The sequence below is a fragment of the Triturus cristatus genome, chromosome 8 (assembly GCF_964204655.1).
Source record: "Triturus cristatus chromosome 8, aTriCri1.1, whole genome shotgun sequence".
NCBI lineage: Eukaryota > Metazoa > Chordata > Amphibia > Caudata > Salamandridae > Triturus > Triturus cristatus.
In genome coordinates, this window is record NC_140591.1 from 413,078,161 (window position 1) to 413,094,729 (window position 16,569).

Genomic DNA, 16,569 nt, shown 5'->3' on the forward strand with positions numbered 1-16,569 from the left:
AACTGGTGTCTTTTATAATATGCTCCAGTCTATGTTTGGCTTAATTTAATAGGCAACAAGTCATGGGTATATTTTGGCAAACCCTCTTGTGCTAATGTATTTTTGGATAGGGAGCCACATTTTTTGTATAATCATTCAAATATATCTTAATGTAGAGATCAACTCTTCTGAGTTGGTATAGAACATTTCTATCCAAGGCCTCTTTATACCAGGATCTAGTCTTCTTGATGAATGTCCACACCCCATAATTTACGCAACTGAAGTAGCCCTTCACGGAGGGAGCAGGTGATGAGCATGTTTTCATGATCTATGTCTTCTGTCGCAGACTAGTGTGGATTAGGATGTCGTTCACATTGTGTCCTCTTATTAAGTGCAAAGGGGGGGGGGACTTCAGAGCAGTCCTATTGAGCCCTGAATATGCACTATGTGTGTTAGATTATTTTTGGATGGTGTTAGAGAAGGTGGCGAAGATGGTGATAAAGGTTATCCTTCCATTATATTGTTGTGCGTTAGTGACTAATAGCATGCCAGCTTATGTTTCTGTGAGAGTGACTGCATGTAGGGAGATTAATCTGTGTATATTTACAGACAGATTAGCCTTCTCAACCCACTCTTTCAATATACACACACACCAAAACACCCTTATTGGAAAAGGGCTAGTTTCTGTGTGTAACCCGTCCTTAGTACTTAACCAAACTTGTCTTGAAGAAGATCACAACTCTTCTGCAGGTGATTTTAATTGAGTCACCGATACCCACAAATGGGGAATTCTCAAGGATGTTTTTAGACACTGTCCTTTCTCTCTGTGGTATTACCTCACTATATATATCTGCCATTAATGCCAGATATATCAGGTTACAGTTCAGGTTTTCAAAGAGAAACCCCACGAGGAATGCCTGTATAATCACATTGCACATCTCTTCATAGTCCTATCAATTATCACTCTTTAGAACAAGAAAAGGATCTCAGCCCCTCAAGACAAGAATTTGGATGTACAAAGTAAAACGTTACAAATTATGTAGCTTCTGTATTTGAAATACGTAGTGTTGTATAATAGAACATTTTGGCTCCATATTATTTAACAAGTTTTAGTAAATAGGTGAAAACATAACGCTATTGAAATTACAACTCCCTGAACATATTGGACTGTGAATGATGTGTGGGTTTTACTGTAATTCGCTGCAGTGCCGGTCAGTGAAAATCACCATACTTGGCGATGAAGGCGTACCAGTGCAAGTGGATGGAGAAGCTTGGATCCAGCCACCGGGGGTTATTAAAATCGTCCATAAAAACAGAGCTCAAATGCTGACGCGAGACAGAGTAAGCTAAAGAAGTATATAAGCATGTTTGTTTATTACATTGAGTAGTTGTGTTGTATGGTTTGCTGCAAGAGATTACCATTCAACATTCTTCATCTACAAAATGGACAAAGTCTGTGAAGAACCTCTTGGAAGGTTTGCTATCTTTCTCTTAAGATGCTTCATATGCCACACTAACATGAGTTGCTCTTTCTCTGGCATTATAAGAAAGCATCTGCTAACAAATAATGATGGGTGGTCATAAAGGTGCAATTTGGGGTATTTATCATGCTCCCATAAGCGTAAGCCATGTTCTGATGGCAAGACATGCCCCTTATGGGTGGCCCATTGTTACCATCAAGGGATTTTTTCTTTGATATTTATAAACAGTGTAATATGTCTCTGCATGTGTGTGATTTACAAACAAATTTTAAATGCTTCCATGTATTAAAATGATTTTGTAACGCAAGCATGCTTAGAAGAGGTGAACTTTTATGTATTTTTGTTTTTAAAGAAGATAACCATTTATCATCCAAGTCAATCACTACAAGATACAATTAATTAGAGTGAATCTTAACATATGACCACTGTGAGGGTTTCAGAAGATGCACTGATCCAGGATGCACAGCAGGGAAGATACTTAATTTTTTCTACTCTGTGGGCAACCATCCCTGAACACAATCTGCCTTTTACGGATTATTCCCCACTAGAAACTCCATTCCATTTGGAATGTTTTTTGGCCTCACTTGATGTCTAAGGACATCTGAAATTGAATGCTACATTTTATCTAGAGATAATCCTTATCCAGTATTAGGGGTGTCTTTCATAGATTCACATGCCTGAATCATTCCCCGTCGTCGAGACGGCGGGGAATGATTCAGGCATGTGAATCTATGAAAGACACCAATACTGGATAACTGCTGTTACAGGTAAGTAACGCGTTTCTTATCCAGTATTAGGGGTGTCTTTCATAGATTCACATGCCTGAATCATTCCCCGCCGTCTCGACGACGGGGAATGATTCAGGCATGTGAATCCATGAAAGACACCAATACTGGATAACTGCTGTTACAGGTAAGTAACGCGTTTCATCTCCTCAACTTTCTTTTCAGTTGTATGTTGGCTCTGTTTGATGCATTTCCATCCTGTGGTGGAACAAAATCTTGGAAGTTTAGACATCTGTTTTGTTTAGTTTGCTTTCCAGACTCTCACAGAATTGAGGATTGCAATGTGTGTTTGATGATGTTCTACAACTTACTGAATGACAGGGATGGCTATGTCCACAGGGCCAAGCTTTCCTTTTAGGAACAAAGTACTTATGGGCACAACACTGGCAAAAGGGCCAAGGACTGATGACGCCTTAATCTCAATATTTAATAGAACTCATTCTGGCACCTCACCGAGTCCCTCTAAAACACTTTGACATCTTTGTCATTCACATTGTCAGTCAATGTCAGGCCATTGTTTGAGCGCTTCACGTGAAGCCTATTTGATGTCACTGCAAGGCTCACATTTGAAATCGTTCTAGATGTCAAGGGTCTTGCCATCCAGAGCTTTGACCTTAAGGCGGGCTTCGCCATCAGAATACCAACCACAGAACAAAGGAGAGGAAAAAAGCCTCTCCAACATTAAAGGGAACTGACACTTCTTGTCACTTCCTCCTGAGGAGGGACATCCTCTGCCTTTCCCCAAAACTCCTGCTAGTGCTTAAAGAACACATAGTTAGCTGCAGATACAATTAAACAACCTGTATTTTTGTAAAGCATGCATTCAGCATGTGGTGCATCTTGGAACTAAATCTTAAATTTTTAATATTACCAATACAGTGGTACTTATTTAATATTTAACATCGGTAGAATGAAAGGTTAAGTGAACCTGTCTGTATTCAAATGTGTTACCATAAGGTCAAAGACAGATTTCAGCAGCGGATGCATTAATCCACTTAACCCCAAGCTTGTTTGCACAGCATATCAGCCAGTATCCTTTGCAGGACTTACCTCTCAGCTTCCATGGGCAGAGCCACTTTGTGATGAAAGGCCTTGGGGAAATTTAACTCTAGGGCCCAACCCTGCTTGGCGTGACAGCCACTGTTCCAGACTGAAGTCAAAACAAGTCAAATACACCAATCAACTGACACCGAATCCCCTGTGTTGGATTAGGTCTCAATCATGCATAGTTTAGTTCATTTAGTTTCAATGTTAATCTTGAGAAAAGTTTTAGGATTATAAGTAATCCACACTAAAGAAAATGACAAGAAAAATCAGACTATTACAACATTAACATATGTACATTAAATCAAGTACAACATTAAAAATTCTTGTCTAGGGTGAGGGAATTGTATTCAGCTTTTTTGTAATGTTCTGTGTTATGCAGTTAGCTGTATATTTCAGAACTGTAGTCCGTAGTGTTTTGCATCACAACTCTGCATCCCCTATCAACTGGTTTGATTTTGATGGCACTGTTCTTTTTCAGGTGGCTACAAAAAGATCTCCCTTCCTTTCAAGTATTAAAAGGAGCAAAATGATGTTGAGTTTTAACGAGATGTCTTTGAGAACCAGGTTCTCAATGGTAACGGTTTCAGGCGAAATAGAGGATGGCAGATGTTAAAATTAGAGGCAGCGCTTAATTTGTAAAAGTGTGAGTGCTGGTGTCCATAGCTCTGCTCCTTGGTGCGCCAAATACCAAGGCTGCGTCGTCTTGAAATCACCTCGAGCCTCTTTAATCCACTGCCAGATACTGCTACAATCTTATCCCACTCTTACTAGTCCCTGTTTTCTCCCTTCGTACAAGTTTTTCCGTCTTTGTCTTCATTCGTCTTTCACGTTTGTGTGTTTTTCCCACTCTTGCTCCCAGTTAATTTCTGATGAGGCAAAATAAGAGCTGGTCCCCAAAACCGAGTGCCACTGGCAACCACCAGCTCAAATTAAGTACCAGTAACCACCAGCTCAAATTAAGCTCGGTTATGAGGTCACAGACCAGTAATGCCGTAGGACCCAGGAAATGTTTTCTTAGAAAAGGAAGTCTTGAGTCTTATCTTTGTTTTAAAAAAAACATTTTTTTTAATGAGTTTGACTTGGGGCTGTCTTATGCCCACCACGCCCTCGCAGTCTGCTTTCTAGAATCAGCCTAGGATGCGTAGATTAAGTGCCCTTTTAAGGTCTCGACTGACCCATTGCATGCGCTGGTCTGGTGAGACTTTTTGAGAGGGCTCCAAAAAGTGCTACCAGGCCAGCCTAGAGCTACAGTGCATGTGCGCGGGCACGCACGCCGCGCTTGACCGCGATTACTTTCACTTTCACAGCCGCTCTGATGTTTGATCGCGGTCACTTTTGCGGCCGCACGGCCGCTTGGCATAGCCAATAGGTCTCGCTTTTGGGACCTTATAAGTATTTAGTTATGCAACTGTTGCATGGCTAAACACTTTTAAGGTCCCAAAGGCGAGACCTATTGGCTATGCCAATGCTTGTTTACTTCTGTAGCTTCTAATTCCCAAGCCTCTCCAATTCTTCTTCTCCTGATGATTACCCTGGTTTCAAACGATGACTGTTTAATTAGACAAGGGACACACATAAACACAAATAGCCTTTGTTACATTGTGATTGGTGATTTACGTTTCTGTTTGACTATTATCCCGTTGTCCGTTTGTTCTTGTAATCAGCACTTGTTTTCACTACTTTTTAACTCACCTATAATCACCTAAGCACTGAGCATTTTGTCCAATATGAATGTTTGCTGACTCAAAAGCTTCTACGCTTTACTACAGATCTCTCATTGCATTTGCATCTAAGACACTGCAGCCAGAGTGGACAGCAGAAAAAAACACTTTAGGGGTTGGGAGGCGGGGGTTGCAAACACAGTGAATCGTTGACTCCTCAAGATATTGCATTGCCTGTCTGAGATTTTGCCCCCACTCACCTAAATTAAATCTGGTCCTCTTGACAGTGTGGGAACTCCCATTTGGAATCACCATCTGTACATAGGTAGCCTATTGAGCTCTTGAGATTATTTGGGAAGTGCACCTCTTCCAGCTTCTTCGCCTCATCTGTGAATGATCACACACTCATTTAGTAGAGTGTCTAAATTATGAACGGGGAACTTGGGCATATATCTGTTTCAGGTGGAAATATTTCTAGTTAAATGCTTCAGTCTACAAGTAACACTCTATTTGGAAAATCCTTTCTTTCACATAATGTGTATTTATTCCCCAGGATATCAACATGTTAATTGTAGTATATTGTGTAACAAAGGTTCGGTTTTAAAAGGAGGGGAATGATTTTGTAGACAACTGGTCTGCCCTTGAATTCTTTGTTTCTGGTATAGCACACTATGCAGTGACAATTTGATTGGCACATTTCTTGCAACTCCCTATTGCCCTTTCCAGTGCCCTTTCTGATGTATTGCTTGATGCACTCTTAATAATGCATTGTGCATCGTGCATAGAACTTTTCACTGTACAGGTAAATGTGTGTTTTAGTAGAGCAATCAAAGAATTGTATCTAGCATTTATATCCAGGAAGATATGCAGTGCCCATTATTTAACACTGCCCATGAATTTGCCCCTGACCAATGCATTGTTTCAGACACTGAGAGTGTACGTTCATTCTTCATAGGCTTTTGAGAACACGTTGAAATCCTGGGAAGACAAGCAGAAGTGTGATTCTTGCAAACCAGCCCTCCGGCCTCACTTATACCCACAGCAAGCAGTTGACCTCGCTACAGAGGAAGAGGTTTCACAGATCCAGCTCTGTTCCCAAGCTGCAGAGGAACTTATTACAAGGTAAGAAAGCGTTAACGCATTGCCACTATAGTTTACAGTTCTGGTGTATGCTCCAAAAATTAAAACCCACCAGGCTTCAGGGGACATTTTAGGACAGGAATGCCCCCTGCGTGGTATACGGTCATGTTCCTCTGCCTTGAGTGCCCAACTTCTTGTATATCTGGTAACCTGACCTTTCCTTGTAGTGAGTGTGGCATCTAGCTAAGCTAAACATGTCCATAGAAGCCTAGGACTGTCCCTGACTACGAGAAGTCTTGGACCTGTGCTGTGACTTTCAGGAATGTACCAAGTGTACCCTCCGCACAACAGTGAGCTGCTGTCCCTGTCATGAGTATGGTGCATAGAGCAGTGGTGGCAGCACACCGTGGGCAAGCAAAATAATAATCTGATCACATTTTTATCAGAGCGGGTCGAGTTGAGGCGTAATGCACAACCTGTTTAACATTCTGTTCCATGTGCATGCTCAGACCTGTACGCCGACATCCCGTGTGTATTAATTGTGTTTCTGTGTGTCGCAAGTGTAAATCATGAATAGCGGGATTGAGTCCGAGTAATGGAGCCCAGTGGGATTCATGTTAGATATCGATGGGTTGACATAGATCGAGATGGAGGGTGAGGTTTGTGGTCCAAGACCTTGGGGGTTTATCTCTTGCATTCCTGTAGCTGGAGGGAGGAGACCAAGATACTGAAGTTAGGAATGAAGACAGGGCTGCCTTCAGATGTCCTGTGAGCCTATTGGTTAACAAGAAGCTCCACATTCATTTTTCTGAGCACTGCCATTTGGTGGAAGTTAGGGGTGTGGGGTCGAACTGCAGACTCTGTTATGAAAGATGAGGCTGTCTTTGGGTGAAGTCTGTGCTTTTATCTGTCCCTGATCACTCCTGGAGTCGGTCTGATGACAGCCAGGTGCCGAAACCTCACACCTCTTTCGTGCCTGTATTGTGGGTGCTCTAGAATAGGAGAGCCCCAGTGCTACCTGCAGTGAGAAGCCTCTCTCTACACAAAGTCTGTATCTTGAGGACAGTCTGCAAAGGATGCTACAAAGAAGAACCATTCCATGTGAAGTTCTCAAAATCAATTTAAAAGTAGTTAGAAAACCAGCTGCTTTACTGGGAGCTATGGATGGATAGATGACATTGGTCCCTGCTCTCGGGGAGGGCTAAACACAGAAAGAGGTATGACGCATGCAAGCTGTGGACAAATGGAGAGAAAGAATAGGAGAGCGATGATGGAGCCAGAAAATGGGAATAGGGGCAGGGGGCTGAAGCTCACAAAGTATATACAACATGTCTCTTCGAGACAACGCATGTGCTGTCTAGAGCCAAGACCTAAAAAAGCTTCAACTATTTGTAGTGCCTCTACATGGCTAATGTACTACAGTCAAAGCTGCAATGCCCGGCACCAAGATAATATTAGTAATAAGTCTCTCCTATGCTGCACGATTTATCACTCAAACACGGGGCTTTACATAACATTTTTCACCAAACATCAGTTTGAGTTCTGAAACCACACACATTTACAACTCAAGTATGGGTTTTTCAATTTTGGGATACATACATTCGGCAAAGCAAAAGCTTAAAATGTAGTTGGCTGGGCTGCACACCACATGAGAACTACTTCTAGATAGCTGTGGAGTTACAAGTAGCTCTCAAACAATTCATTGGAGAAGCCCGACCTAGAGACATAAAATCAATCAGCCCAACCCGCTCCAGTCAGCCTAACCCTGTCCCATGCTAGCACGGTATAAATGTTCAGCACAACCTCTTTTCTAATGTACACATTCTGGACCCATTCCTGCCTCGTATCTCTCACCTTGATCACTTCGTACCCACTCGGCTCACTCGTTCTAAGCCCCTTCTACGCAGCCAGCATATGACATAACATATTTAGTATATCCGGGTGTACAATCGGAATAAAGTCAAGCAGAGCTACCCACGTCTGTGTTCCCAAGTTAGATGAAACCGAGGGTCCCAGGCCACGACAAGGGCGCACTTCTGCCCTTGAGCTGGTCTTCATTGTGAAGCCAGAAGAGATGGGTCTCCAACACGATGAGCTAGACGACCAGTGCGGTGAGTGAGGAGAGCAGTGAAGACCCCATCAAGGAGACCCCTGCAGCCCAGTACAGTGTTTTATGTGGAGCCTCCGGGCAGTTTACATATTCCGAACGAACTTTACCGCAGGGTATGATTTGGTGTTTCGTAAAATGCTGGTTTAACTGGTATAACATGTTTTCTGTCCGATATTCTGATAATTTAGAAAAGGAGAGACCAGATCACAAAACCATGTGTTTTGAATCCATAGCAGGTGCGTTAAATCGCTGTGCTATTTAGATGAAGGTACAGTTCTGCAGTGAGGGCCTCACTAGTATTCCCGTGTTTGCACAAGCCCTTTTAAAGTGTTTTAGTTGAGAGAACATGATCAGACAGCTTTGCTTCTGGTATGTGTTAAGCTTTCATAGGTTCTCGAGTTGTTCGGGAAAAAACCCTAAAATCCCTAAAATGCGTTTGTATTGATTGGTGCATTTCAAGTAAACTTCGGAACTATGTTTTCGTAGCTGAATTATTTTTGCGTTATTCTGTGTATCGGCGCCATCTAGTGTTCACTTGCAGTAAGTTAACATTAACGCCAGTAATAAACGAGTGGCAGTGACTTAGACGCATGTAATTATAAAGTCTAAAGATGTCTCCTCTCATTCAGCGCCACATGGAAGGGCTGATACTTTTTCAGCCTAATTTACAGTCAAAGTAGTATTCGTTATCACCATGACTTTCAGACGTATTTCTTGTCTAAGGGTGTAGCGTAAGGGCCAGAGTTGCTGACTTGGGAGCTGTGGAACTAGTTTCTAGTCGCGGCATCGACTCAACATCCAGTGATTCTAGGCAAATCACTTACTCTCCTCGTGCCTTCAAAAAATGGAGTGTTTCCATTTGTGATGTAGCTGGTGCTCATGCAAAGTGCTCCAATACCGTAGGGTCAAGTTCTGGTCGTATAAAACTGCAAAAAAAAAACATTTCAATTTAAAACCACTACTGGACGGGCGCTTTCAATCAAACACAATTTGCCAGTGATAGTAGGAGATGTTGTGCAGAGACTGCAGGCCCATTAAAACATCTCCTGCATCAGGCAAAAACATCATCACATGGCTTTTGTTGCTGTCCTTCCAAGAGGAGGGTAATGTGCTTGTGGTTGCAGGATGCCTAGTCATGGAAGTCTTCTGTGTGGCCTGGCAGACAGTCGTGAGCCGTTGGTGCATCATTCTGTATGGGGCGTTAGCCTGGTTTTACCTTCCATGTTTAGTACTTTCTAACCCTCACATGTTGTGTCCCGGGGCACTTGCGGACACACAGGCGGAATTATTGTTTGCACCATTGTGATACCCTAGCAGTCCTTTTACTCTTTGTCAATGACAAAATGGTATACGCTGTCTACTATCAAAGTTATGCAGACCGTACAAAACGGCGCATCCCGACTCCTGTTGAATATTCCGAAACGCCTCTCAGCCAGATCGGCGTTATCCTCACTACATTGGCTCCCCATTTAGCAGAGGATCCAATTCAAATCTATGTGTATCATACAAAAATCTCTTACTGGGAAAGGATCTAGGCTGGTCCAGGCTATGGTTCACCCCTATCAACCACAAAGAACTTTAAGATCAGAGGGCAAATACTTGCTAATAGTTCCTAAAGTAAAACGCACCAGATGTGGAGGCCGTATGTACTCTCACTTTGGTGCAAAACTCTGGAATATGGCCCCCTTGCATATTCGGTCCCAAACTAACCACGGACACTTCCGTAAACAGCTAAAAACCTTACTTTTCCCGTGAACTGTTATGAGTGATTAGAGTGTCTTTTAGCGCGGGATGCCCTCGGGTAACCATGCACTCTATAAATGCTTCATTCATTCATTCATTCATTCATTCATACATACATACCAGGCCTCTCAGTAAGGGGTGACATTGAGTTTCGCTTATCCCAGAAGGTGGCAGCTGCGGCAAATGGCAAAAGATGGGGGAGAAAGAGTTGCCTTGTGTCAATAACTGATCAAGAGCCCACTCCAGGCTCAGATGACCTGGCCGTACACCTGGAAGCAGGTACCCCCAAAGGCTCCTTGCTGCTCTGGTGCACTAACCAGACTCTAGGTCAGGACACTTGTACTCACAGACATTAAGACTGAAGTTGGGGCTCATCTGGATGTGAGACTAATGCCCTGCATCTCACCTAAATACAGAACAGGACTTTTGGAGATAACCAAAATGGATTCAGGGTTTATCAGGAGGAGAAAATCACCTCCCAGTGTGTACTTTTCGGAACAATTGCTGCTCGTTACTGACAGGGGGAGGGAGCTAATGCCACATGCTACACATTCACCAGCCCCTTTGCATCAGAGAAGAGGGGACCAGTGCTTAAAAACATACATAAAAAGTCTGCACTAGTGTAAATACTTAGTCACTACCAGTTATCTCAGGACAGATAAGTATTTACAAGTGCCTGGCTTTGGTAGAGAGGAAGAAGCAAGACCAAACCTATTATATTTGTAAATTTTTGTTTGCAGAAAGAGTCATTAACTTCTTATACTATAACCAGATCAATGATAATGTATACCCTTAAGTGTTAGATTTTTTTTTTCTAACTAGAACACGAATTTACTGTGTCATCTTGATGAATACATATGAATGCACCTACTTGTGAGGTTAGGTGACAACTCTAAATTTCACCGATTAATATTAAGTGAGATCTTTGATGAGGTGATGACTCACCAGAGTACTTTTTCACTTTTGGAATATTTTTGTTATTGACCTGCTATTAATCATCCGTTTCATCCACATTTTCCATCAAAACTTAAGGTTTTAAATAAAGCACATAAGTACGTCCAGCACATGATGCAAGGGAGTAAAATTATATTTCTTTTTCTGTGCGGTAGGAATAATGCACTGCCTCGTAGTACCGCGTTTTCTTACCTCACAAAAGACTCACTTATCGTTTCAGTGCACGTCAGTAGTAATTATAGCTTGATCTTAGACAAACGTTTTCACTATTCGACTCTGTTGTATGACTTGTTTAGCAGCCACGTTTCTCATTGTTGAGCACTGGTGCATGGCAACGCATTAAAGCGGAGTAGTACTTAGCTAGGAGGTAAACGTAAACTTTTTTTCCCCAAGTGTAGAGTAAACCTGGACGAATGGCTTTATGTAGCAGGATTCAAGGGAAGTATTCCTATGGTTCCACCCTTCTTCTCTTCTTTAACTATAAAACAAACTCTTACTCGTGACACTTTTCTGTTTAGCAACATTACGAAGACGTTCCTAAGCAAATTTCTTAAATCATTGCTCTAATGATTTTGCCAATTTTAAAAATAAAAATGACATTTATTTGTATGTATTCTTCTAGTATAATATTGACAAGTGACTGTATTTTGACTTGTTTCTAGAATTTGTGAAGCTGCAAAATCCCACAGTCTGCTGGAGCAGGAATTGGCGCATGCAGTAAACGCATGCTCACATGCACTAAACAAAGCCAGTCCGAGATTTCCAGAGGTAAGGAAGCACTTCCGATTCACATCTGGGAGTTCCTATTGTGAAGTATTGAGGCATATACCCTTTAACCTCTGGAAATTCCCTAATAGTATTAGACTATCCAAATTGGGAAGGGTACCTGAAGAAATAGAGCGGTGTTATGCGTGTAAAATGCAGTAATGTATTTATATTTTTCTTTTTAAAATTCTTGACAATTTTTCAACTAGGCAGTATACGCATTGTAAGCCGTTTAAATATATATACAGAATAAAAGTGGTGAGATGGGCACCCCTTATATAGAGCCACTTTCCATTTTGATATTTTTAGAATATTTCACTAGTCACTAGGCTGGCTGTATGATTGGAATAACTATTTGTTAAACAAATTTGACATTTTCCCAGGTTAACCAAACACTCTCTTTTTCTTGCTAGAAAAAGATAGCATACTAGCTAACAAAAATGATTGTCCGGAAACCTACGCATCACTGGTATGACGGTAACCTTGTCATATTTAATAGCATACTCTGTAAAATGTTTGTTGGGCTGTGTCCCACAATGTATCTGATTTAGCCTAATAGAGATGGAAATATACTAGCCAAAATTAGACAAGTTTGGCTCAGAAAGATTTTAGATCAGATTTTAATAATAACATCCATCTGTCAGGTGATGTACCTAGTGTTGCACAGTTAACTTTAAAGAATGCAGTTGTAGATACACATCAGAAGACGCCATCATCTAGTTACTAGTTAAGAAGTTGTGAATGGACAACAGAATACTTAGGCAGACTGACCCAAAAAATATTTTTTTTAAATAAAATTCATGCTGTTTCCTTGTTTGTAATTACTTGTTTGAGAGTAACTAATATCTTGGCATGTGGCATTAGTAAATTTTTAACTTCTGCGAACGTTATGCTTCTAGAGTCTAGTTAATCTGGTTATTTTCTGTATTTACTTCCTTGAAGTGTTGAGTAAATACCTCTTCAGTCTGCTTTTGTACTTGTGTTATTGTTCCTTTTCTGGGTCAGTAATCTGATTAGTTTAATTCACCTTAAATCTATGCTTTGTTTGCCAAACCTGCTATATACATTCAAAGTTGTTGTCCTCCAAGACACATTGCTGGAATGTGCTTTGTTACATATCTCCGCTTTTTTTAAATGTATGTTTCAGCGAAAATGTGTTTCATTTGACCAGGATGGATGTGTACTTCTTAGTGTCTTCATCCCGTGTCCAATGTGAATGTCATATTTGTTCATGGCTTCTCCCACTTACTAGGGTAATTTATGAATTAGTGGGTACTTTATTAAAGGGAATAAAAGTATCATGGTTTTACTAATAAAGTACTTTGAAACATTCACTATTTGGTCTGGTTAGCTCTACTAACGCGAGTAATATCCATGTTTAATGTAACTACTAATGTGATATAAATAATGTAACAAAAATTCAAATTTTAACCTTAAATTGCTTCAAATATTGTATACATTTTTTCCAGGGGGTGTATATTCTGCACCCATCTCTGTTAACAATCTTGTTTTAACAGAATAATTTGATGTGCTGTCTATTTGCTAAATCCTATGTGCAGTTAGTTGCTTTTGTAACATAAAGTGCACAAGAAACAAACACCTCAAATTGGAAATGATCCTGGAAAACTGTCATGATGGTGTGTTATATCATTCATAGTGCAGGGTGTCCATAATTGCCAAATTTCATAACGGTTTGTTATTTGTTTCCCTGGCCATTCACACATACTTTATTTTCAGAGTCTTCAAACGTTGATATATTTTTCCATGCAGTTTTTTCACCTTTGCTTCTTTTTCCCGTAGTGCCACTATTTCACCTTAGACTATAATTTCTGGAATCCAAACAATGATTGATAACACATTGCTACATGTACTTTTATACCTCTCGCCGGTTTAGTAAATGTTTTCTATTTTTGACCTTATGCTTTCATTACTATAGCCTTATAGCCCGCCGTAGCGGGCTATACCGGCTATTAAAGGCCCGCTGCAGCGTTAAAGGCCCGAGCCGAAGGCGAGGGACTTTAACAAAAGCAGCGGGACTTTAATAGCGGTATAGCCCGCTACGGCGGGCTATAAGGCTATAGTAATGAAAGCATAAGGTCAAAAAGAGAAAACATTTACTAAACCGGCGAGAGGTATAAAAGTACATGTAGCAATGTGTTATCAATCATTGTTTGGATTCCAGAAATTATAGTCTAAGGTGAAATAGTAGAACATTATGCCACTAGAGGGCAGAATGTTCTAACAAATTAAACAAAGGCTTTTCGAAGCTCAAGGGGATTTAAATCCCCTCGAGCTACGAGAGGCCTTTGTACAACATTGGAATGTTGCTCTGCGGGCCTTTACCGGCCCGTAGAAGCATGGAGCACTCCATTGTCTACAATGGAGTGCTCCACATTCCAATGTCCTAATACTTTATAATTTCTTCTACTGTTATGTTGCTTCGTCCACTGCCTTGTCCCTCCACCATCTTCCTCTTTGAAAGCTGCTTGTGATGGCAATTGCTTGGTTCACGTACCATTAGACACCAATATTCCCTGTAGTCCATTTTTGGCACCGATGTGTGATGAAGTATAGAGACATTACCTGTTGAGTCCGTTTAACACTGCACAACCTTTGCTTTGTCATATCCCCTGCACTATCTGTTTTCTGTCTTGCCCAGTTCCCACTGCTATATTTCTTGACATAGTTAATGTCTCCCATCATCTATATACCATACCCTGCTATAATAAGACTTTATAAAAAATGAATTCACCTGCTCCCAACTATCTTTCATGTGTCCAGTATACTAGCTGCTAGAGAGTCTATTTCCTGTAACAATTATCTATTTTTTCCTTGCATTGCCTTTTTCTCCCTCCTACTTCGTGGTTCCTGATTACATTTACTAGTTTATTCAAATTCTGGAAACTTCCAGGCCATGTTACGTGTTGTGTGATTGCTTGTTGTTTGCCATTTTTAGCCTAGATTTCCAAATGTCTTAATTATTTCAACTTCTGTATTTTCATTTTTTCATAGTCCCAACTTGAAAACGTTTAAACTAGTATATGTTATTTTCCAAATGTTTAACTGCACAGGCTTAAAATCCAATTTATTTCTCAATTTTAGTCCTTTGTGTTTCACTGAAAAAGCCTGGTTTAATGACAGCCGGTGCACTCTTTTCAGTTACAATTTTTTGGTATGTTCTGCTTTCATGTTTTAAGTGTATTGTCCTCCCTAACCTCTGGGATCTGGTAAGAAACTCTTTAGCTCAGGGGTTGCAAGCAGCCACCCTTCTTCTCCCTCACTGTGCCATTTTGCATTTCAAAGATTGTAGGCAGTCTGTTCTGCCACTTGGCTAAGCGTTGAGCAGTTATCTTCTCTTTCATTGGAGGGAAGTAGGAATTTCACTTGTGGGTGATTATGGTTTCTTTCTTTCCTCTTTTGGATATCAAGCTCATCAATACCCTTGACAAAGAGTGCGAGTCTCCACACGGTGCACTTCTTTATTTTTTTATAGCAATTCTTTATTAAACATTAAAGAAGAAAATCGGTGTTAAAACATCAACCATATCAAATTTGGTCCATGGCATACAGTAACTTAAAATTAGAGAGCACAAAAGAAAGCAATAGCTGTGGTCTAGTGTGAACATTATTTATTATCTATAACTTTAGACCAAGAGAGTTATAATAGAACATTTTAAAATATATTTTCATTCAATTCTGTTCACAATTGCTTATAAACTATCGTTTTTGGGGATAGTTGCCCCAAATGTCTTCTTCCACCAGGTCATTACACGTTTGTATTCCCACCATTATTTTTTAATTGCCGAGTTCGATGAAATATTTGTATTTCCTGGGTTACTAAAGTGGTATGTCGTAATGCAAGACTGGTCCTCTTCCACTTTGTTTAACAAAAAAAATATATATTTATTTAAATTTTCATATAACAGCAAAGAGCGTATATCACAAATCACATTATAATCTTGCTGACAATTTACTGTAGTAGCACATCTGCCAGTATGCATAAAATCCAATAATAATCCCTTGGTTGGTATGCATAAAAACTGCTCTTTTCAACTTTACAGTTCAGGACAACAGCCTACCCCACATATTAACCACCAGGTTGACCTATGTTATTGATTGATTACCCTGATTTTCATAGAAATCACCCCTCTGCCTGTACACAGATATGGCCCTGCAAGCTCCTATTAGGACGCACACATAATTGAACATGTCTTCCAATTAACTACTAAAGGGGGCATTTCATCATTCTTAGCTAGCAGTGTTAACATCATTATATCCCACAAAGTCACATCAGGTGTACTGTTGTCCTCTTTCACTGTCAGCATCAGCATGTGTCATGATCTTTAACCTGTGTTTTAGTCTTGTAAACTGATACTGTATTTTCTCTTCCCAGAGCCTTACTCGGAGCACTGCTATGGAGATCTCTATCAATGTGAAGGCCTTGCACAATGAAACCGAGTCTTTACTAGTTGGAAGAGTTCCTTTGGTAAGAGGGCCTTTAGACGCATTTGCCTCAGTGTGTCAAGAATGGATAGTAGGATCCTGCTGCTCTACAAGCTTTCCCAGTTCTCGTGTCCTAGAACTGATGAGTCAATATTATAAGTCAATGGAGTGTCCTACTGCCTGCCCACAATGTTGATGCTAGTGATAGTTTTGTTTGGGTCTGCCTGATGACAGTGTTTAGTGTTGCCTCGCAGTGCATATGAAATGCAATTTCCTAACCTTTACAAAAATGGGGCTTAGGTGACATATTGTCGTATCTTTGAGAAATCAAGAGCTACAGGTTGTGCAGCATTGCCATGTGCTCTTTCACTGATGTGGCCATGGGATAATAGTAATTAATCTCAACCCTGCACGAACTGGCAATTGTTTTGTTACTTTATTAGGTTAGGCGGTAGCCAAGACCATTTGATTTAGTAAAATTTTATATATATATATATATCATATAAGTTTACTTACTTATA

The 16,569-nt window shown here is 40.6% G+C and overlaps 1 protein-coding gene across 7 annotated transcripts in view; it reads left to right on the forward strand.

Annotated features, from left to right (window-relative positions):
- The window catches only part of DGKH (diacylglycerol kinase eta), a 725,438-nt gene that overhangs the window by 633,025 nt on the left and 75,844 nt on the right, over nucleotides 1-16,569 (forward strand). For all 7 annotated transcript variants that reach the window (XM_085621806.1, XM_085621809.1, XM_085621807.1 and 4 more), the window contains 4 exons: nucleotides 1,186-1,320; nucleotides 5,909-6,075; nucleotides 11,503-11,608; nucleotides 15,999-16,091. In XM_085621806.1, coding sequence (XP_085477932.1) covers nucleotides 1,186-1,320; nucleotides 5,909-6,075; nucleotides 11,503-11,608; nucleotides 15,999-16,091 — 501 coding nt within the window. The remainder of the gene's footprint in view (nucleotides 1-1,185; nucleotides 1,321-5,908; nucleotides 6,076-11,502; nucleotides 11,609-15,998; nucleotides 16,092-16,569) is intronic.